The sequence below is a fragment of the Meles meles genome, chromosome 7 (genome assembly GCF_922984935.1).
Source record: "Meles meles chromosome 7, mMelMel3.1 paternal haplotype, whole genome shotgun sequence".
Lineage (NCBI taxonomy): Eukaryota > Metazoa > Chordata > Mammalia > Carnivora > Mustelidae > Meles > Meles meles.
This window is the reverse complement of record NC_060072.1, coordinates 47,854,636-47,877,033: the sequence shown is the minus strand read 5'-3', so window position 1 is coordinate 47,877,033 and position 22,398 is coordinate 47,854,636. Positions and strand designations below refer to the sequence as shown.

The window sequence follows — 22,398 nt, the reverse complement described above, 5'->3', positions numbered from 1 at the left end:
GTCACCATGGTAAGGACAATGACAAGACGCATTAATTAAAACGGCAGCCCCGCAATGTATACTTTAAATATCTTATAATCTTATATGTCAACTATACTTCAGTAAAGCTGAAATTAAAAAAAAAAAAAGCCCTGTTACTTCAAATATACTATGATTCCTTGCTATTTTTACTCATCTTGGCTTGGAATTTACCCTCTGCTGGATCCCCGTATTCCTATCCACTGTGCTAGCTCCTAATTTGTTCCTAAAATGCACCTTGCACTCCTCAGCTCCAAGGAGCTTTGTCTGACTCACCGGGCTCGGTGAGCATTTCTCGATTGCCCTGTTTACACATTGTATTATAACCTATCTCCTTGTTGTGTCTGTGAGCATCAGAGGTATTTGTTTTGCTTTGGTTTTCGTTTTTTGCCTCTGCCTAGCATTTGGCATAGACCCTACCATATACCAGACCCTGAAAGCGTATTTTGCCTGGAATAAATGGATGCCTTTGTTGTGTATGAGAAGATCCAAGGGAAAACACCATATTTTAAGTTTGTACTTGAGATAAAAAATGGGGACAACTTATTTTATTTCACTCATGTACATTTGGTAAATGTGTAGAAAATAGGGCAATATTTTGAACATGTTCCTGGAATCGTCCCTAAGGAATTTCCTTTTTATGTGGAAATGAGCAGTGTGCTGAAAATGAAGGACAATATAAAGCAGAGTGATTTCTCAGGTTGCTCAGTTATGGAAGGGCATCGCCTTGATTTTTAGAATTTCTGGGTCATGGGAATTGTGCTCATAAGCATGAAACATTGATATGAAAAGATAAGAGAACTTTTATTTCTGAGTTAAAGCTGCTGGGAACATATATCCTCAATAGAATAAGAAAATAAAAAACTTACTCATCCAGCGAAGGATTTTATATGCACATTAAGCCGCAAACACTTGTCTGAAATGTTTGCAACCATACTATTTTGTCCCCTGGTCTTTATTCTCATGCAAAGGGCTCACTGGGTCATCATCATCAATAAAACCATCTGGGCTACAATAATCCTTACTTTTACCTTCGCTTTTCCCTGAGCTTCAGTCAGGTGGCTCTATTGGCATTGACGTTGTATTCGGTGAGTGAACAATGCAATGCTTAGGGAATTATCTTTTGTGATTTTAGAGGACATCTATTGCTTTTCTTAGCCTAGCAAACCATTCACCCTTTCCTGGTAATACCACCCTAATTTTCTTAAGATATCCACTCCATATGGTTGGTTGGGGCTGATCACTCCCCTTGGTCCAAAGATGGACATGTGAACCAGCCTTGTCTAATCAAAACATCATGTCTCCCCATGGATAGTGATTGGTTCAAGAATGGGCGTGTTAGCCAAGCCTAGCCAACAAATTCGGTACTTTAGTTTGAAGAGTTGGAGAACAGATGTACTCTCTCTATAGGATTTGCTGAGAAGTTAGGTCATAGGCCTAAAGCTTCTGGCTGCCATCTTGCCATTTTGCATCAGGAGGGGTGAGCCTGCCTGAAACCTGAGCCAGTGGAGAGAAAAGTGGGAATGGAGAGACAGAGCAATAGTGAGGGCTGGTGACCTTCTCTGAGACTCTGGATCCAGCCACACTCAAAGTGAGGCTAGTCTCTATATGTGACTCAAGAAAATCCTTTTTTGCTTATAGTTAGCTGGAGTTGGTTTTCCATCACAGGCAACCAGAAACAACTTAGACAAGTTGCACAGTCCTTAGACAAGAGCACAGTCCTGGAAGGAATCGACAGTGATGAATCAAAGAGGGCATTTCTGTGAATTCTCCAAAAGCCTGCATTCTTGTAGTTACTGTTCCTGGGTTGTGAGGATCCCCTAGAATGGTCTCCATTCATGCAGAGAATCAAGACGAATTGAGCTTTTACCTAATTGTTTCTTTGACCAATTGTTGCTAGAGGAGTCCGGTTAAATGCCTCCCCTAATAGACTCTGGCCTTAGCCTGTGCCTGTTCCCATCATGCTAGCAAACATCCTGTCTTAATTGCAGGAATGCTCTCTGACAGCTAAAAACTTAGCTGCATTCTTAAATATCATATCTCCTAGTTTTCTCTGAAGCATTTTATTTTCTGTCCTACATTTCCCAGAACAAGTTTAATACAAATAATAGCTTAGACTTGTTTAATCTTTCTATGCCTCACTTTGACATCCACAAATAAGAGATTTACACAGGTCAATACTGACAATACTCCGTGGTCTAGAGTGTTTTTATGTTTACAATCTCATTTAATCTTCTCAATAATTGTTTGGGGTATTTTCTTTGAGGTCTTGTAAATCCTTAATTCTGACTTTCCATATTTAGAAATAGGGGAAATATATATTTTAATGCTTTCCAAGGAACATGGACATTCACAAGAGAATGTAAAATTATGACCTTTGGGATGGATGTGCAGATCAAGATAAAAATCTTGAGACCAGAAAAATATCATTTTAACCATCCTGCACAAACAACTTATTGGACCACAGCAATGGAGCCCAAGGGCTAAATAACATCACTGTGACTGATTCTCTGACCCTATCAAAGGTGCTGGTTTCTTTTCTTTTACAAGTTAGATCTTTTTTTTTTTTTTTAAAGATTTTTTTTATTTATTTGACAGAGAGAGAGATCACAAGTAGGCAGAGAGGCAGGCAGAGAGAGAGGAGGAAGCAGGCTTCCCACGGAGCAGAGAGCCCGATGCGGGTCTCGATCCCAGGATCCTGAGATCATGACCCGAGCCGAAGGCAGCGGCTTAATCCACTGAGCCACCCAGGCGCCCCTACAAGTTAGATCTTTGAACACTTTGTATTCATCAGTGATGGGAATGGAGGGAAATGTTAAAGCCTACTGAGTTGTCCAAAAACAAACGCACAGGAAAACATCTATTATTTTTCAAAATTGAGAAGGATTTCAAGTTCCATGAAACTGTCCCTGCAGAATGAATGACAAAATGCTGAGAAGTGAAAACCACAGGGAATGACTCTTCATGGAGCCTGAGCAGCCAGCTGGGGGAGGATTGAGCACCCCAGGCTGGAGGAAGTCCTGGACAGGAGAGTCTGGGCCTTAGCAGGCCTTCTAGAAGCAGAGGAAAGTCTAGCCTGGAACCTTCTCTACGGTGTGCTTTATGGACAACAAGGCAATTCTCCTGGCTCCTAAATCATCTCATTATTTGCCACAACTCCTGAAATTCTACTTTGTCATTTTTCCCTTTGGATCTTAGAAGGCTTTCAGCCTCAGTGGCTCCTTTAGGGAGGGGTGCCACAAACCATCATTTGTTAGGATTAAGAGACATTTGGCCCAGGATAAAGCCTTGTAGGAATAGGGCTGTAGGAATGGGGTGGAAACTAGATATCCTGATGGTAGGGAAAGAGGAGGGCTGAACATGGTTGGGGAGAAGACAGAAGGTCCCAGGTGGCAATGACAGGACATGAACTCGCCTCACAAATCTGAGAGCTGGCCTCAAAGAATGGCAAACACAGTTTTGCCCAAAGTTATAAGAAAAATCCTACAAAAGTTTTTGTCTTCTCTACAATTTTTTAGAGGGGTTCTTCTTATTTTTCTAAATTTGTCCACAGTCTTCTCTTTAAGTTACTTGGAAACTGTGGCATGTGCTTTCAGCAAATATACTTAAACTTCCCCCACATTCACACATTTCTCCAAAATCATATACATTATCAGATTTAATAAAATTATTCAAGAACTGTGCATGATTTACTTCAGGCCTCAGCCCATTTATTTAAAGCTAAGTACAGAGGGACAGATTGTTAAGTTAAAACCGCAGAACAGAGACTGACTTGTCAACATAGTTGAATTAAAATCCTAGAGAAAACTTTTGATAAAACTTATCTCATTCCTTAAGATTTGCTTGTTTCCACGTAGTCTAAGGCAGTGCCTCCACACAGTATATGCTCAGTTAATACTTGTTACAAACACATTTAATTATGATAGCCATAATTAAATGACTATATAATTGAATAATTAAACTACTTTTCAAATTGGAAGGAGAAAAAAAGAGGATGGTTTCATAGCTATCGGAAATTTTTCTGTGGTATAAAAACAAGGTGAAGTGCAAATTACCCCCAATTACACACACATCACATTTAAACCAGAAACTAGAGTCTCTTTACTCTCAAACTTCCTTGGGAATGTTAATTATATCTGAAAATTTGAAAAGGCTACTCTTCTAAGATATTAATAGTTGAGAATTGTCATGAAAGTAAATTCAAGATTAGGACATAAAAAATCAGAACAGTACCATATTGTATTTTCCAAATATTGATGATTTTAAAAAGTACACTTACCCCATTTCGACAGTTGACCCCAGAAAGGAGGGTATGCAGTAGTCTGCAGCTGCCAGCGTATAGGGCGGTCGAGCAGCAGAATCGTCCCAGTAAATGTCCTTCTTCATCTTAGGTAAGCTCATGTGCATCTCATCCACAGCTAAAAGAGAGACCTAAAATCATTGTTTTATTGTTAGAGTAATTCGGATATGAGTTGTATAATCAAAGAGAGTAAGTTCTAGTGGGTGGATGGGATTTGCTGAAGGGTAGAACAGTCTGAAAGAGTAAATATACAAATGTCTGTCATTTATATTTGCTGTTACCAAGGCTGCTGCACAGTTGTGCATGTTGTTTACTGCACAAGAGCACTTGACCTTGGCAATGGGGGTTAAGTGGGGCTATAAAACTGCCCAGACTTGGTTTATCAAGCCACAAGCCCAGAATGGAGCCAGCAACGTTTTACCTGGAGGCAGGAGAGACACCTTTTTCTTCTTTGTTCAGAGTTACCGTGTTGTCTAATGGCTATCCTGACAGCAAACTCATAGTTCCAGACATTACAGGAAGTTGAAGATTCTCAATATCCCATTCTGTTGATTCCATAAACATAGTTACACTTGATATCATTTCTTATGCATCCTGATTTTTTTGTTTGTTTGTTTGGAAAAGTATATCAGCAAATCTCCACAGCCTGGGGCCATATAGTGTTCTCTCTTCTTGACTTTGACACACTGAGGCATGAATAACTTATTAATCTTCCGCAAATCCAATTCTTCCAAAGAGCGAGTGGCCTAACTATTATGCTTTCTCCCCAACTGACAGTGTGATTGTTGGAGGAGGTCACAGAGAGGATGTAACCTCTGTTGACCTGAAAGCTGAACCCAGGCAATCACCCCCCACCCCCCACCCTTCCCTGTTCACTGGAATGTACATTCTACCTACTGTTCACACAGTGGAGCCATTTCAAGGACACAGCCTTGAGAGAGCACCCTGTTGTTGAGACCATCTTGACTGAAAGTGGGGCTGAACCCAGTTAAGGGCTTTGTATAAACTTAGAAGATTCTGGCAGGTGGACATGGAGATCTACCTGTCTTGTGACCACCCAAGCCAAGCCTGGTCTGTCAGTCCCCTTGTTTAGTCAGCCTGCCACCTACCAATCTGGAGTGGCCTGGCTTTGCTTCCTCTGAGCTGGGCCTCCACTTTCTGGCCAGTTTGTGAACTAACAGAGATCTACGGTGAAACATTTGAACCTGTTGAAGAGCTGAATAAAAGCTTGAAGCAAGCAGACAAATTGAAATTCTTTTCTCAGCCTGTGAGGGAGACAATGGTCTGAGGACAGTCCTATTGGAAAGGAAAATTCTCTCATGCTGGGTCTTCCTGAAAAACCTCTCTGGAATAATGCTGTGGGGTCAGGGTCCTGGGGCCCATTTGGTTTAGTTCAGTTAGATTTGAGACACAGGTCGGCATGGCCCACGTGCCCAGTGTTCTGCTGGGTGGTCATCTGACCACAGGCTCCTACTTCACATGAATTCGGGAACTCACCTCCCACCAGATCACGTCTGGCTGCCATTTTATGTCTCTGCTCACACAAAACAGATGAAAGAATGGATGAAAATAGTGCTCTGAAGAAAGATGGAAGAGGCTGCGTAAAGCTAATAAGGAAACTTACAAAGAAAATTGGCTTGAAATTCTACTTAAAAGGGACTAATCTTTACTGCAACAGAGACCCAGGACCTGTGAGGTTCCAGAAGGATGTGAGATAACATACTGAAAAGCCAAACTTCTTTCATCTGTGGCTAAAGCTCTGAAGCTCAGGGGCCCAAATTCCGAGTCTGTTCAGATTTAAAACACCACAAGGGATTCATTATTAATGTTTGTACAGGAAAGAGAAGCTCCTCTAACCTGCAAGTTTCTGTCAATGCACCAGTTGGTTTCAAAATCATCATCGTCTTCTCCAAACGGGTTGATAAGCTGCTCAGCTACCTGCAGTGGAGAACACAGAGCAAGGCCATCATGATGCCCGTGAAGACTAAGAAGGCAGGCTGAAGGTGATGGAGATGACGCCCTTTGCCACTTCCATGATATGAAGCAGAGGGGAGTGGGTCATTCCACCGACACTGATACTTATCCACAAATGAGACTTGACTCTCAGACCACAAATGAGGCACCTGGATGGGCTTGCTCTCCAGTGGCTCTGTCTGTCTCTTCAGCTGGGGACAGTGCAGACCCTCCCCAGGAGAAGGTGTGTACGGTCTCGGAGCCAAATGATTGATGCTCAGGGGCAGATCTAGCCAGTGAATGTTGAAGGAGCACTAACAAGGTGCAAGGCATTGTGCTGGGCACCTGTGGGGCTATGTAGCCTGTGAGCTGAAGAAATTTACAAGGGCCCAGGTGATGAGACCAAATGTAACCATGGGGAAGATAAAACAGCAAAAACTTAAAGCATAATTAAAGAAAATAATACAAGGAGTTTTCACAATTATTGGACATAACAGCTAAATGAATGAGTCAGAGAGCTAGCAAGTCATAAGTTGGAATTTGTCTCCCTTTGTTTTATTCTAAAGGTTTTTCTGGTACCTGGTCAGTTTCCCACTGGGAAAAGTATAGGTAGCTCCTTATCGCATTTTTTTCACATATTTTCTAATAGTTGATCAATATGAAATGATCTTAACTGTGTTCCAGAATTGGAGAGCCTTGATGAGAGATTTATATGCCAAACATGTCTCACCTCCTTTTTAAATAATTCCTTTGAGGATTGCCTGAGTGGCTCAATTGGTTAAGCATCGACTCTTGGTTTCATGTCAGGTCATGAACTTGGGGTTGTGAGATGGAGCCCCACAGGGGGCTCTGCGCTCAGCAAAGTCTGCCTAGGATTCCCTTTCCCTCTCCTTCTACTCCTAGCCCTGCTTGCATTCTCCCTCTGTCCCTCAAATAAATAAATTAATTTAAAAAATAATCTCTTTGATTTTTATTATCAAGATTGTGTGTGTGTAGGTATGTGAGAGAGAGACAGAGACAGGTAGTGAGAGGCGGGGAGAGAGATTTTACATTGAGCCTATGGGAAAAAAGCAAGGGTAAAAAATAAAGTTACCATTGGTTAGCTGAGTTTCTATATTCTCAGACTACTTGGTAGGAAATCTACCTACTTAATTTTTAGGATTTAAATCTAACCACTAACCACTTAGAGCAGCTGTTTTCAACCTTGGGTGAAGATCAAAATAACCTGAGGAGCTTTAAAGGCACTGGATGCCTGGGTGCCTCCCTCGATTCTGATTTAACGGGTGCGAGGTTGTGCTGAGCTCTGTACTGGGTGAAGCTCCAGGAAATTTTATGTGGCTGGAGTCGAGAACCCCTGACTTGGAGACGCATCTCCCTTGCTGTAAGTGACGAAACGGGGCAGGGCCTGTGCCCGGAATCAGTCAGCCTCACAGCAATATCTCTGTCAAAGTCCCTCACTGCACCTTCCAGGGGCAATGTACTCTTTCTGGTCTGGGGTTGTAATAGGCCACTGGATGGGCCTTAAGAATATTTTTGTTACATCCAGAATTTCTCTTTTATGGGATCATTCCTGTATATAATATTAGAGTTTACATTTACCTACCCAAATGATATTATGTTTCTGGATTGACTATCTCAAGAAATAGCTTTTAGTTTCTTAGAAGCTCCCTTTCCAGCAAATAACTGAGTAATATACTATTTATACGGTTAAGATGGGTGGTTTTTTTTTTAATACATTCTGAAAAGATTTATAAATATTAGGATGGGCAAGATAAAAACAGCTGCTTAGAAAGTGAGATCTAATCCGTTGGGTGGGAAAGCAGTTCTCTTCTTTTAGGGCTGTCTATCTCCTAAAGGAGCTAAGATTGTATTTTCATATTTTGCCTTTAAAAGTATTTTATAAAGGAGCAGAATGTTAATATTTTAGAGAGCATTTCAGAAGGCAGGAACCGTTAACAGTTGTGTACAGGCTGGGCAAACACCACATGGGCACAAAGTGAAGAACTCAGGGGACAGGACAATAAAAGATCAGAATGATCTAGCGTTTGGGCCAGCCTGGTGATTTTCTGTTTATAAGACCGGAGTCTTCTTTTTTCTCTAATGGGAGATGAGAGCTATTAGTTTCTCTTGCTCTTTCTCTGTCTTAAATGGGTAAAAATAATTAAGGATCACTGTCACTCAGCTGAAAATGTTTTTGCCAATTATAAAGGACACGCCTTTACTTCTTGAAATGCCAATATATTTATTTTTCCTGGTTAACGATTCAAGCCAATCAAAGCAAAGGCACTGGAGGGAAAACTTTGCCACAGCCTGGAAGGCTGCTTTAGTGCACACAAGGTGTGGCTGGCTGCAAGTTCAGTGTTGGACAATTCATTTTATTCAAGTCATCTTCAAACTGTCATTAGATTTCAGTTACCTTAATGAGCCATTGTCTTTGTGTGTCTGTGTACTACTTCTCTTGCCTCAGGCATCCAGGGCAGGGTGAGGGGCAGGGGTGGGGTGGAAGGTGCTGGGGGAGGGGGGTTCAAGGGACTGGGGGGTGAGGACAAACACAATTCTGCACTGATGGCCGGACAAGTCCTTCTCAGGACTCTGGCCTGTTTTTAATTTCCTGGCAAACCAAATGTCATCATAAATCCTGCTGTTTCTGGTTTTGATTCTGATGAATCCTTTTCTGAGGCTCAGTTCTAGTTTTGGAAATGGGATGCCTTTAATGTGGGACAGCCAGTAGGATTTCAGGGAGTCACCGTTAACTGCAGAGTTGAGCCGAACCAAGATAATAATACAATGCTAATGCTGAAGCCTGATATACAAGGCTTCTTATTTACTCCCTTTCACTCTGCCTAGTTGCCGACTGTGGCATAAAATATCAAGGCAGTTACGGTTATTACTTTAATTACATTACTAGAATCCTAATGGGAGCACACAAAGACTAAAAAATCAGTAGCCGTAAAAGAGTGTTCTTGTAATTTCTTTGCTTTAGATGGCTGTAATATGGTACTCATCACATCTCTTGAATCCCTACTTTGAAAGTAATGACATCCCTGGGCGATTAAGTGTTAAATCTACCGTTGAAGGGCTCATGAATGAGTGACTCCGTACAGACCTGGGGTGCAGAGGGTAGAACATGACAGGGATTACAGGGCACAGAGACCGTGGGCTACCTTGAGCCATCCCGCATAGAAGAAGAACTGGAGGAGCGTGAAGATCGGAATGTAAAGGTCTAGGTCATGCCCCGCATAGCCTTTGGTGGGATCCAAAAACTGGCGTCCAATCAGACAGGCAAAGAAGAAGGTGTAGACTGCCAGGGTGACAACCTGCAGCAGAGAGAAGCCTGAGTGAGAACCTAGCGCCAGATGCCCACGGCAAGCAGCAAGGAAAAACCAAGTGCAAAGGGCTTGATACCTGGGTGTAGACCAGCGGAATCCCAACCCAATCGTAGCCAAATAAGAGACTGCACCAAGAGCGGTATTTGTTCATTTCCTAAGGTAGAAACAGATAAAACATAGTTTACTAAGATGATGGGTGGGGCAGTAAAGATTTCCTGGGATTCATAGTGTGGCTGTGGCTTTTAGGAATATGTCCGTAAAGGGGCGCCTGGGTGGCTCAGTGGGTTAAAGCCTCTGCCTTTGGCTCAGGTCATGATCCCAGGGTCCTGGGATGGAGCCCCACAGTGGGCTGAGCAGAGAGCCTGCTTCCTCCTCTCTCTCTCTGTCTGCCTCTCTGTGATCTCTGTCTGTCAAATAAATAAATTTTTTAAAAAAAAGGAATATGTCCTAAAAGCATAAGGCTGACTTTGTAAGGCTCTAATTGGTTCTGAGGGCGACTGCGAAAGGAAACATTCTGGAAATGGCCATCAACATCATTCCACAATGCAAAAAGAATGATGACATTTGGATTTTTAAAAAATATTAAAAGAAATCAGGACTTTATAGAACTATCCCCTACTTTGTTGAATCCATAATTTCCAACATGTATGTTGGCCCAAAGTGGTGATGGGAAGGCAGGCGTTAATATTTTAAATAAGTCATTTCTATCCATTTTGGTACATTTCTGTGAGAGCAGATTTTTTTTTTTTCTGTTTCTCTACCTCTTTTGAAAACATGTTGCTATAGATTTTAGAAAAAAAGAAGCACATCGTCCGCCCCTGCCCCTGTGAGGACTTTACAACACTTACATTGATAGAGAATAATCTCGGTTTGGAGCAGGAAGAACTCCAATCCATTGATTTTTTTCCCCCTCTTTATCAAGCATAAGTTATTACATAAGACCGAGAAGAGGAGTTTATGTTAATTTGGGAGTTATTTTTATATCATTCATTCTTTTTTTGCTTGATTCAGGCAGGAGATGGTCATGGTACATGTCTATCTAGCCCTTCTGTAAATTTGCTTTTCAGATGAACTCAGGGTTATTTCATTTAATGAAAACATCATTTCATTTCCTGGCTTATCTGAAAAGTTGGCTTAACCTCAGGAAATTCCAACTGGGGGGAACTGACTGGACAGGTTTATTTTTACTCCAGATTTTATTCTAGGATCATGGAGTCAGGGATGGTAAACACACTATGTGGACACAAGATCATTCAGAACTCTTGGCAGCTATTGGTAATCAATTAAGGGACACTTCCTTACAGAGCCTGTTACAAAGCCTAATTCTGTTTAGACTGAGTTTCTCAGCAACCACCAGCAATCAACATGACTTAAAACCTGTGTATCATTCCTGTCCTGCATGTTGAGGGTTCTGATACTGGCCCAGTCTTTCTGGTTCCAAAGGAACCAGAACAAAGCAGACTTGTCCTGGTCTGACCTGTTCCATCCAGATCCCTGCTGGTCTCTGGTTAGCATCTTACACTGATGATTTGTGAGGTACTTACAGTCATCAATGATTGTAGATCAACACTGTCTCTGATTCTACCTTCCTTTCGGGCTTTTGCTGCAAGATTTCCAAACCAGATGAATGGAACCCAATATTTCAGATGAGGAGATTTGAGATGGTCAAATAATTTTCTTTCATCTGCTGTCATAAAACCTTTAGCACAAAATAAAAATAGCACAATTATGCAGAATTAGTCTAGCACTAATACATTACCATAAATATTTTCATGGTTACTATGGCAGCATGCAATTGGGGGGATATTAAAAATGCATAAAAGATGCCTCAAGTAGTTTATACTTGTATTAGAAATAAGGAATGTGTGTGTGTGTGAGTGCAAACAATTTTTTTAATTTAACAATATATATCTAACTATATATATTGTTATCTAACAATAATATATGTTATCTAAAATAATATATAAGGCAAGGCATGTTGGTAATCCCTCACAGAGATGGCCATTAGGAAGTAAGGTGACATTAAATGGGGACTAGAACATCTGGGGAAGGTTTCCTCTTTAGGTTTTGGTTTATCCATCTAAAATTGGGTGCAAGAATACTTAGAAATGTTAGGATTAATGGGCCACCTGTGTGGCTCAGTCGGTTAAGCATCTGCCTTTGGCTCAGGTCATGATCTCTGGGTCCCAGACTGAGTCCCACATCAGAGAAGACTGCTTCTCCCTCTGTCTGCCTCTCCCCTTGCTTGTGCTCTCTCTTTCTCTGACAAATAAATAATAAAATCTTAAAAAAAAAAAGGGGCGCCTGGGTGGCTCAGTGGTTTAAGCCACTGCCTTCGGCTCAGGTCATGATCTCAGGGTCCTGGGATCGAGTCCTGCATCGGGCTCTCTGCTCGGCAGGGAGCCTGCTTCCCTCTCACTCTCTCTGCCTGCCTCTCTGCCTACTTGTGATCTCTCTCTGTCAAATAAATAAAATCTTTAAAAAAATGTTATGATTGAAAGAATAAAAGATGTTAATATATACAAAGCACTTAGTATAGTGTGGAAACCATGAATCACATACTTTTCCTCCTGCTCGCTCGCTCCCTCCACAGCCCTGATCAACCAAGTCCCCTTCTGTGAAGCCTTCCTTGATGTTGGTTTTCTCCTTCCCTTGGGATTTCCCCCCTTCAAAGTTCCCCAGACAGTGCTCTCTCTGTAGCCTTGTATTAGGGATTGTCCTACATAAAGATTTCTCCTGCTAAGACCCTTTGGAAGGGCAGTGAATGTGTGATCTTCATAGTACCCACAGCATATCCTAAGAGTATAATTTTTACAATCTTTATTTGTGTGTGTGCATGTATATAACACAGTTTACCTGAGCTTGCTGTGACCTCTCTAGCCTCAGTTTTCCCAGGTGTAAAAGAGAAATGATAGTACTACTCCCAGGCACGTTGCAGAATTACATGAGATGATGAACACATGTCAAGAGGTTAACATAATGCTTAGCACATACCTAGCACTCAGTAAGTGCCAAGGCGTAATACATTATGAAATTTTAGTTATCCACCCCAACCCCAACCTGCACAGTAAGGAAAGAAGAGATTTGAATAAGAGGAGAGGAAAAATAAGGGAGCAGGTTTATTTAATAAACATTTACTGAATGTCTACTGTGTACCAGGGTTTGTTCATATAAATATGTACATTATTTTTTATGTATTTGGGGGTAGGTAGGGGCAGAAGGAGAGGTAGAGAAAGAATCTCAAGCAGACTCCCCACTGAGCACAGAGCTCCCACATGGGGCTCAATGTCATGACCCTGAGATCATGACCTGGGCCAAAACCAGAAGCTGGACACTTAACCAATTGAGACACCAAGGTGTCCTTCAAGTATGTACTTTAAAAGCTTGCAGTTTACACTTGACCTTTTGCTTTTTAAAATATTTGATTGAGTCATTCAAATGCTACAGGAATCCAGAAGGACCAAAAGAATATTAATAAGGAAAGTCAGTCTCATTTAACCAGCTACACAGTTTCCTCTCTGAAGGAATTACTATGACAAGTTTATTGTGTATCTTTCCAGAGAAATATCATACAGGCTTAATTTTTAAGAACACAAATGGCTTTACACTAAATACATACATATCTGTCATTTGTTTCTATTTTTTGGTTATATCTTGGAGATCTTTTTTTGTTAGTTTGTTGTTAGTGGCATCATTGTTTTTAATGGCTGCTATCTAGCTAATCATATACAATGTTCTATTTAATTAGTCCTCTTTTGAATAGACATTAAGTTGTTTTCATTTTTTTGCTATTTAAAAAAAATAATGACGCAGGCCCCTGGGTGGCTCAGTTGGTTATGTGAGTGCCTTTGGCTCAGGTCATGGTCCCAGGGTCCTGGGATGGAGCCCCACATGGGACTCCCTGCTCAGCAGGGAGCCTGCTTCTCCCTCCACCTGCTGCTACCTCTGCTTATGCTCTCTCTCTGTCAAACAAATAAATTAAATTTAAAAAATGATGCCATTACTATTCTTGTACTTATTCCCTTGACCTTTTAAGTGGACTTTTCAGTGTTAATTGTAATTTAGTACCAGTAATGTTTTCTGAATTAAATCTTTTTTCAAAAATAGAGTTTTGTTCAATACTAATTTTGAGTTACTTTTGTCTCAGGAATGTGGTCATTTGCTTATGAAATTCTAACACATTCAGATGAAAATCAGCTTTTGCCCCAATGTAACCTAGTTTATATCCTTAATCACCTGTAATCAATTTACAAATATGATTATTCCATTTTAAGTAATCCTCCCTCCTTACCATGGAGACGAAGTTTTATTTCAGAGGTGTTACTCTAATAGAAAAGGAGAAAAAAGATAAGAGAGACCTGCTCATTTTGAAAGTCACTGATTCATAGAGTCTTGGAGTTACCTAGATCTCGGTCAGTGTTTTTGAGAATAGGGGCTACTGATCATGGGCATCTGAGTCACTTGTGACATCTGTCACCCATGGAGAGGGCTAGGCTCCACCCTCACCTACCAAATCAGACTCAGAACCACTCTGTGCCTTACCGTCTCTTGTGGGTACTTCTAGAAAATTCTGATTCAGGTGGTCTAGAGTGAGTCCAGGCATCGGCATTCATTCAACTCTTCCGGAGTGATTTAATGGAATTGGGTCCAGGCAGTCACATGTGTACCAAGCTCTGCCGGAAATTCTTTTTTATTTATTTTTTATTTTTTTTTATTATGTTCAATTAGCCAACATATAGTACATCATTAGTTTTTGATGTAGTGTTCAAGATTCATTAGTTGTGTATAACACCCCGTGCTCATAACTGCGGGTACCTTCCTTAATGCCCACCCAGCTTCCCCATCCCTCCACCCCTTCAGTTTCATTCCTGAAGTCCAGAGTCTCTCATGGTTTGTCTCCCTCTCTGATTCCTTCCCCTTCAGTTTTCCCTCCCTTCCCTTGTGGTCCTCCCCACTATTCCTTATATTCTACATACAAGTTCTGACACACAGCAACGTTTGAAAATCACTGCCCCGCCAAATGAAGATTCTATTTATTCAGTATTTGAAGTAAACAGAGTGTCAACTACAAAGCCAATATTTACCAACAGGAGACTTGTTTTAGATAATGCTCAGGTTATTTATATTAGCTTTGAAGGAAATTCCTCATGCCTGAGGAATTGGACTTTGTCTGGATGTCAAAAATAACAACGAGCCTGATCATTTGCTTCTCGCTTCTCAGTGCATCTCAAAGTTCTTGCCTGATCGAGATACTCCGCTTGCTTTTTTTTTTTTTTTCTTTTTAAAGACTTGCAGAGCATGATTGAGCCTTGTTACAAGAGGTTAATAAACTTGACCTGTCTTGGCTCTATGCTTAAACATTTGCAGCGGCGGTTCATCCTTTACCTGGAAGCCTATTCTCTGACATTTCATATCAACTGGCTAGCAGTTACCTTCTTGGGATTTATGCTGCAATTTTCAAAAATTACCCCGTTTATATACTGGTTGCAATCTCTGTCATTTGACCAAAGAATAACTTTACCTCTGCTTATTTTTTATTCAGGAGTATGGATCAATTTGTGCTGGCAAGTTCTTTTTTGGTTTTTTAGCAGACGCAAATATGCAAAGTGAGGGTTTATTCAGGGCCGACACAAAAGCTAGAGTTAGCCCCTCACACTCACCCACTGGAAGGGGACATGCAGAGCAAGGAAAGCTGGGAATTTTTAGTTTTTCAGCCCAGAGGTAAGGAGTACTTTGCTCAGCTCTGTGGAAGATGGATGACAAACGAGACATTAATGTGTCCTCCAAGAGTGCATAGGCATGGTGTTTTTGCTGTTCCCCTCAGGGTCACATGTCTTACTAAAAGGAACCCCGTCTTTGGAAATCACATCACTGGTCAAGTACAGGGAAATCCACAGATTGTTGGTCAAATCAATTAAAAGCATGTTTGTTATGAAATAGAATTCTATCCTTATCATTACTTTAGGCCACTGTAACCAGAGACCAAGGAACTTTTTCAGAATGTGGTCATTATGCTCATCGCTAGGACTGTGTGATCCGCAGACCCACTGATCTGCGGCAATTTGGTAGCCCTGTCAGATGGGCTGGTCCTCACATGACCCTGTGGCCTTGACCTGTCAGTCTTCATGCCATGCTCCCTCAGGTCCTACCCATAACCCTGACATTGCTGCTTTGTCTTGCTGTTAAATCTGCTCAGAGCTTCTCTTGCTCTCTCTTCCTTCTGGCTTTCTGGCCGGGTCAGCTCTGTTCAGCAATTTTCATACTTGTCCCAAGAAACCTCCTTAATATTTCAAAGCAGAGTACCCCCTCCCCACATTTTTACTTGCAACTAGAATTGTGATTTGATGGAGTAGGACCTCCTACTTTAAGGTAAAATGTTACTGCCCTCAAGCCAAAGGCCTAATTAAGTCCACCGATAAACAATATTCCAGTCTTTAAAAATTTTCCTTTGTCATACAGTTGGTCTGTTTTGCCTCGGTTGAAGCTCAGGCAGATGTCTTTGGCTTTTAAATCAGAGTGTGCAAATGAGACTCTATTAGCAGAAGAGCTAAAAGCTCGGCATCTCAAAGCTTGAAGGCAGAATGGGTTTATTGCCAGTTCTTTCTGAAAGAGAAGGTTGTGCATTCAGCATCTGAGCCCATCTCAGAGAGATGACTTTTTCAGGAAGATTGCAATGTGCCCGGCTAATTTTCATCTCTGTACTGTACTTTCAAAATGAATTGAATGCCGCCACCGGATTTGACTACAGTGCTCCTTTAAACTCAATGGTAGAGGTTTAGAAATCCTTGTCAGCTGGAAAAATCAAAGGGAGGTCAGAGAGATTGAGGGAGAGAGATGGAATCACATTGTGAAACCACTGTGGGCAGGATGTGAGACTTTTTTTCCTTTTTTTTTTTTTAAAACCATGGACCACAGTAAGATACATTGTTCCCAAACAATGATTGGTTCTTTCAGCTGGTGGGCTCTCTGATATTTTCTGATCAGTTTAGTTCTGTTCTATTCTGTTCCATCCCATTAAAAAATGCTGGTTGCGAGCTATTAAAATGACTTAAGAACCCAGTAATGAATTACAAACCATAGTTTGAAAAACTTGAAATAGGATATGGTTGAGTGAAACCAGTTTCTTAGGATCGCAATCCAAGCCAGAGACAGAGAACCTTCCCTCTTTTCCTCATGTGGGTAAAACATCTCTACTCAGCCACATCCCTGTCCTCTGATAGTTCACCACCTTCTACACATGACACACAGGAAATAACACCCCCTAAATCAGTGCTCTGAGCCCTCACCTGTCTGGGTGGCCCGGAATTTTATTTTCCCTGCGTGAGCAGACGTGAGGTGATTTGCATTTGAGGTTGGAGGAGTTGATAGCTGTGCCCTGTGTTCTGGTACGGGGCTTCCTAAACTCTGCTGCGTGTTAGAGTGGTCAGGGGAGCTTTTAAAACTCCTATTGCCTGGGTCACATCAAACACCTATTGAATCCCAATGTCTGGGGTGGGAGCCAGACATCAGTATTTGTAAAAGATCCCTAGTGATTTCAACTTGCAACAAAATTTAGGGACATCTAGCCTAGTGCACAGAATCTTTATGCCATTTTAGCATTCTTGGCCTGGGGTCAAGCATCCTGCAGAGCTTCCGGGAGCTTGTTTGAGGTGGGGATTCTTAGTTGCTAAGCCCCAGACATTCTGATTCCACCAGCTGCCCAGGAACATGCAATTTAAAGTCCCCTTGATAAATGAATGTAGTCTATGATCACACTTTGAGAAATATTGAGTGGATGCCTTGATTAACTCTTAGAACTGTGTGGAATCTTCAAACTCTGACCCGCTGAGACTACCCATCATGGCATTCATTCAAGTAGGGCTGGTTCTGCCGTGCACTTTCTGTCCTATGTAGAGCAAGTGTGCATAGGTGAGTCAAGTTTCACTCCCTGGATGACATTCTGTCTGTTCTGGGCACAGCATGTGAGACTATAGAGGTAACTGACTCAGCCTGTAAAAGTTCAGCCAGCAGGAAAAACTGGCACAGCTGCAAATGCCACTGTCCCCTTGATCACCTCTCTGGAGCGCAGAGTTGCGGGAGATCTCACAGAGACCAAGGAGCCCCGTCGCCATGGAATGCGTCTGAAAGAACTTGAACAGCGCAGCACAGGGCAGGAAGTCAATACTATACAACAGCCATTTGATTTTACTTAGTGAGAGAAGATCACAGGTTACATGATCTGAGTATGGGGCTAGCCTTCCAGCCAGTGCATCTAAAGGTAGAACTTGTGTTTCAACAGCCATTTGACAATTGGGAGCTTGCTTAGTTGTATTAATGTCTATTTACCGTAAGTGCTGCTAAAAATTCTGATGGGGTCTCCTCAGGGTCTTTCATTACAGAAGAAGCTCAAAGAACCTCATGTTAAGAGCCAAGGGCTTTAAGAATACTGAACAGTGTCCTCTCCTCAAATTTTACTGTTTTCTTTCATTATCTCTCTCTCTCTTTTTTTTTTTAATTTAAGTAGGCTCCATGCCTGAGCCCAATGCTGGGCTTGAACTCGTGACTCTGAGATCAAGACCTGAGCTGAGATCAAGAGGCAGACACTACTGACTGAGCCACTCGGGCACCCCAAATTTTACTGTTTTCTAATCACTCTTACGAGCTACCAAGCACAAAAGGAAACGATTTGGGAGAAATAGAAATGCAATATAGAGATATAAATTTCAGCTATAAATACATTTGTGTTTGTCTCTGAAAATGATTCATGTGAGCAAAGATTTGTAGCAATTTTTGCTGATCCTTGAGGACAGGGACCATATCTATTCTCACTTCTAGCTGTGCTCCCGTGCTCAGCACAGTGCCTAGCATGTCATATACAGTCAACAGATCTTTGTTAAATAAGCAAATACATGACAGATTTAGCAATAGCTTTAGTAACGTTTCTTTTAGAGGAGTGTGGATAATTTCCCATCCCCTATTTCTGTGATTCTGGTGAGTAATTGTGAAGAGAAATATATTTTTTTTCTCCTGATCACTATGAAACACCAACTAAAATGTTTTGATTCAGTTTCATTTCGTAATGCAAATACCCAATTAAGGCCATCACTTGAACTGGCAAAGGTCTGGAATTGTGCATCTGACCAGACTTAGGATGAGTGACATCTTCCAGGGCTGGTGACTGGAATGACTGAAATTTTCCAGGCCAGGTTTGTTGCCAATAGGCAAAATGATAGAGACACTTCTGTTACAGCTCCTCTGGCAAATAACTGAGAACAGACCAGTTCAGGGAATTTTCAGCATTATAGATATTATTTTGCACTCTACGGGTATTTCTATTTTTGTGTGAGCAGAAATGAAACCATTTTATTTTTAACTTGAGAAATTTAACCTGTAACATCAAAGCATATGTATTGCCCCAACAGTGTGCATTTGATCCTTTTAATTTTCCAGACTACTGGAACTTGACTGTCCAACTTCAAAGCAAGGAAAGTTAGGGACTAGCAGGTGGGTGACCTAGGTCATCTGGCTCTAGTCAAGAGATTGCCAGATGCTTCAGAAGGAGATGCTGGTCATTCTCTCTGCCCTCTCACTCAGTTCTGAATCTTTCTGAAGAAAGATTCCCTGAAGCCAGGCAAAGCTGTTAGAGGGAAACTCCAACCATCCTAAAACCCATTGTCTCTCAGAATGTGATCCAGGGACCCCTTGCCTCAGAGTGTCCAGGGACTTGTTAAATCCATTCATTCCTGGCCACCACCCCAGATCTACTGAATCAGAATCTCTAGGTGTGGCATCTTGGGATCTGAGCTTTTAGCAATATTGACTTTTAACAAAATCTATTGTGCACTGAGGTTTTGTGCACTGAGGTACTGTACTTTTCCTGACAGGTGATTTTATGTAGGAAAGTCACTTGACAGGAAGTAGGTTTTCTTGTACCCTCAACATTGCCTCCAGCCTTTGCCCCACTCCTCTGGGCCCCTGTGCTTTACTTACTAGCCATCTCTCCCCTCAGGCAGAGCAGGTGCCCTGGCTCTGGGCTCAGGTCGTCTGCCAGACATTTTCTGCCATCCCTGAACTTCCTGTTCTTCCCAGAAATGTTGGCATAGGCCAAGGACAGTCAGACAGTGACGGAGGCATGTGTCCAGCTGGGAGAGAGTAGAAACTGACCCATGTGCACACTGACTCAGCCCTCTCTGTTGGGGAAAGGAGCAAGTTTGGTGAGCCAGCTGTCAGTCCACAGTGTGGATGCCCACTCAATATGGCAGACCTTGGGCCAGTCAGGAAGGATCCGGCCTCTGGAGTGGCTCCCCCAGCTCCGAGGGCAGTGGTTTGGAACCTTTGCCTCTCTGCCCAGCGCACAAACTTTATGTCCCTGTGGCTACAAGCTGTCCAACTACTGCTTTTTCTGCTTCTTGTGAGAACACTTCAGAGGGAGCGAGAATAATACGGACATGTTCCCTGTGATGTCAGTGGAGGCCCCAGAGACACCCGCACAGGCCTAGGCACCCTCATGGCTCCAGTCAGTTCTGTTCTCCTTCAGAGGTCCATAAAAACCAACTGAGTCACTGAAGTCAGCACGAGGCTCGTTATGCCCATGCATAAAAGCCTCCTCAAAAAAGCCCTCAAATACCAATCTTTTTTTTTTTTTTTTTAAAATCTGTTTTCAAGGCCATTTCAGAAAAGGAGTCCGGATACAGGAACCTAATTTGAGACTGTACTCAATATAAAGGCAGAATCGCCTCATGATTTCAGTTTTTGTTTTTGGTTTTTAAAGATTTTATTTATTTATTTGAGAGAGAGACAGTGAGAGAGAGCATGAGAGAGGAGGTGGTTGAAGGGAGAAGCAGACTCCCTGTGGAGCTGGGAGCCTGATGCGATCCTTGATCCTGGGACTCCAGGATTATGACCTGAGCCAAAGGCAGTTGCTTAACCAACTGAGCCACCCAGGCACCCCACCTCATGGTTTTTTTTTTGTTTTTTTTTAAAGATTTTATTTATTCATTTGACAGAGAGAAAGGAGGAAGCAGGCTCCCTGCCGAGCAGAGAGCCCGATACGGGGCTCGATCCCCCTGAGCCGAAGGCAGAGGCTTCAACCCACTGAGCCACCCAGGCGCCCCCCACCTCATGGTTTTAAAATGTGATTCATTAATCTATCCCAACAAACTATCAGACCGACAAACAACCACCAAGCACAACTACCAGTTTTTATTTGGTGCCTGCCAACAGTGATCTCATTTAATCCTCAACCCATTGAGGTCTGCTCTGACAGCTTCTCTCCTAAATATTAACACACCAAAGAGAACCATCCTTCCAACATGACTTGTTCCCAGCATACTGTGCCCAGGAGCGTGGGTTGAACAAATCCATCTTTTTAAAAATTTTTTTAGATTTTTTTTCTTTTTAAAATAATCTCCACACCCAGTGTGGGGCTTGAGCTCACAATCCCATGATCAAGCGTTGTACCTTCGGCAGACTGAGCCAGCCAGGTGTCCCCAACTCTATCTACTTTGAGGGGTCAAAGAGAGACCAGAACCACACTGCCTAGACAAAAACTCATGGCTGGTTCCTGCTAGAATTGACTTTTAGAAAAGGTCAGGTGATATTAACATAGTTCTAATAAATACAGTAATTATTATTATAGTATATTTACCTAAAGGCCATGTGACTCTTTGCCACTTAATTTGAAGTTGCCTCTCTGCCACTTCCTCTCTTTTGTGCCCCTAGGAAACTTCTTGAGAGCAGTAACTATGTCTTACTCATTTTTGCTTCTGAAGACTGTTTCTGGCACATAGGAAGTAATCAGTAAATGTTTCTTGGATGAATGAATAAATAAAATTTCAGAGGAATTTAGGAGGTTCCCATCTAGGCTGAGGGGAGTCCACGGAGGGCAAAGTCATTTACCGTACCTGCTTCAACCACGTGGTCCATGGTTGGGAACCTCTTGTACACAGCCGTGCTCACAGAGCGGAAGATGAGCAGAGACGTGAGATTGACGTAGCGCATCAGCGTCCTTCTGAGCAGGCGCCCGTGCTCGTCCCTTCCATGAACACTGCTGGAGATGAGGAACATCAGCCTATCTGGCCAGGGCAGATTCACAAACTGGTTCCACCATCGGTTCACTACCAGAGTGACATAAAACCCTGTAAAATGACAGGAAATGTTAAAGCCATTTCTTGCAGCATACATGTTGACCCTGATGCTTTTAGCAGAATTTCAGCTTTTTTAGGTATTGGGATGTAAAAATATGTTGCTATCTGTATCTTAGAATTTTGCCCTCCAAAAAAAAAAAGTAATTTGTGCCTGGCAAGGCCTTAGCACCCAGTGAGTGGGTATTAGAGTTCAAATATCGATAGCAAAAATGGAGCGTTAGTGAAGAGGAAGCTTGATGGTCCAATCGCAAATGATTACCTCAAACTTGTTTGGAGTTAATTTAGCCAAAGCAGTCCTGAAGGAAAAACTTACGGGTGGTTGGGGTTCTATTGCAAGCAGTGGCTTTTCAGGCATGCCTCTCAGCTTGGAAACACTCCCATGCAGAGTCATCGGTGTCATCCTAACGGAGACAGCTGTGTGGCTGCATTCTGCGTGTGACCTATACTTACCAAGCACAAAGGTTACTGGAATTTGTTCAGCATATCTGTCACAGTAAATTGATAATTTTTCAAAGTAACGTTTTTGGGCTCCTGTAAGTAACAATCTGGAGCAAAAATAAAATGCATAGCCCTTTATGATATTATACTTCTGCACCTGCTTTGCAAGTGATATTCAGTGCAAACAATTAAGCACAAATAATTGTAATTTTTTTTTTAAGGCACAATAACTTTT

General features: G+C 42.0%; 1 protein-coding gene across 2 annotated transcripts in view; it reads right to left on the bottom strand.

Annotated features, from left to right (window-relative positions):
* BEST3 (bestrophin 3) overlaps positions 1-21,762 on the bottom strand; it is a 29,777-nt gene extending 8,015 nt beyond the window's left edge. Inside the window, exons 1-6 of one of the 2 annotated variants that reach the window (XM_046013289.1) lie at positions 21,483-21,762; positions 11,145-11,299; positions 9,677-9,754; positions 9,436-9,588; positions 6,176-6,256; positions 4,298-4,449 (exon numbers count right to left, since the gene is read on the bottom strand). In XM_046013289.1, coding sequence (XP_045869245.1) covers positions 4,298-4,449; positions 6,176-6,256; positions 9,436-9,588; positions 9,677-9,754; positions 11,145-11,299; positions 21,483-21,762 — 899 coding nt within the window. Of the gene's footprint in view, positions 1-4,297; positions 4,450-6,175; positions 6,257-9,435; positions 9,589-9,676; positions 9,755-11,144; positions 11,300-16,147; positions 16,204-21,482 lie in introns of those variants that run through there. The other variant, XM_046013290.1, reaches the window with a different exon arrangement.
* Positions 21,763-22,398: the final 636 nt, after the last annotated feature.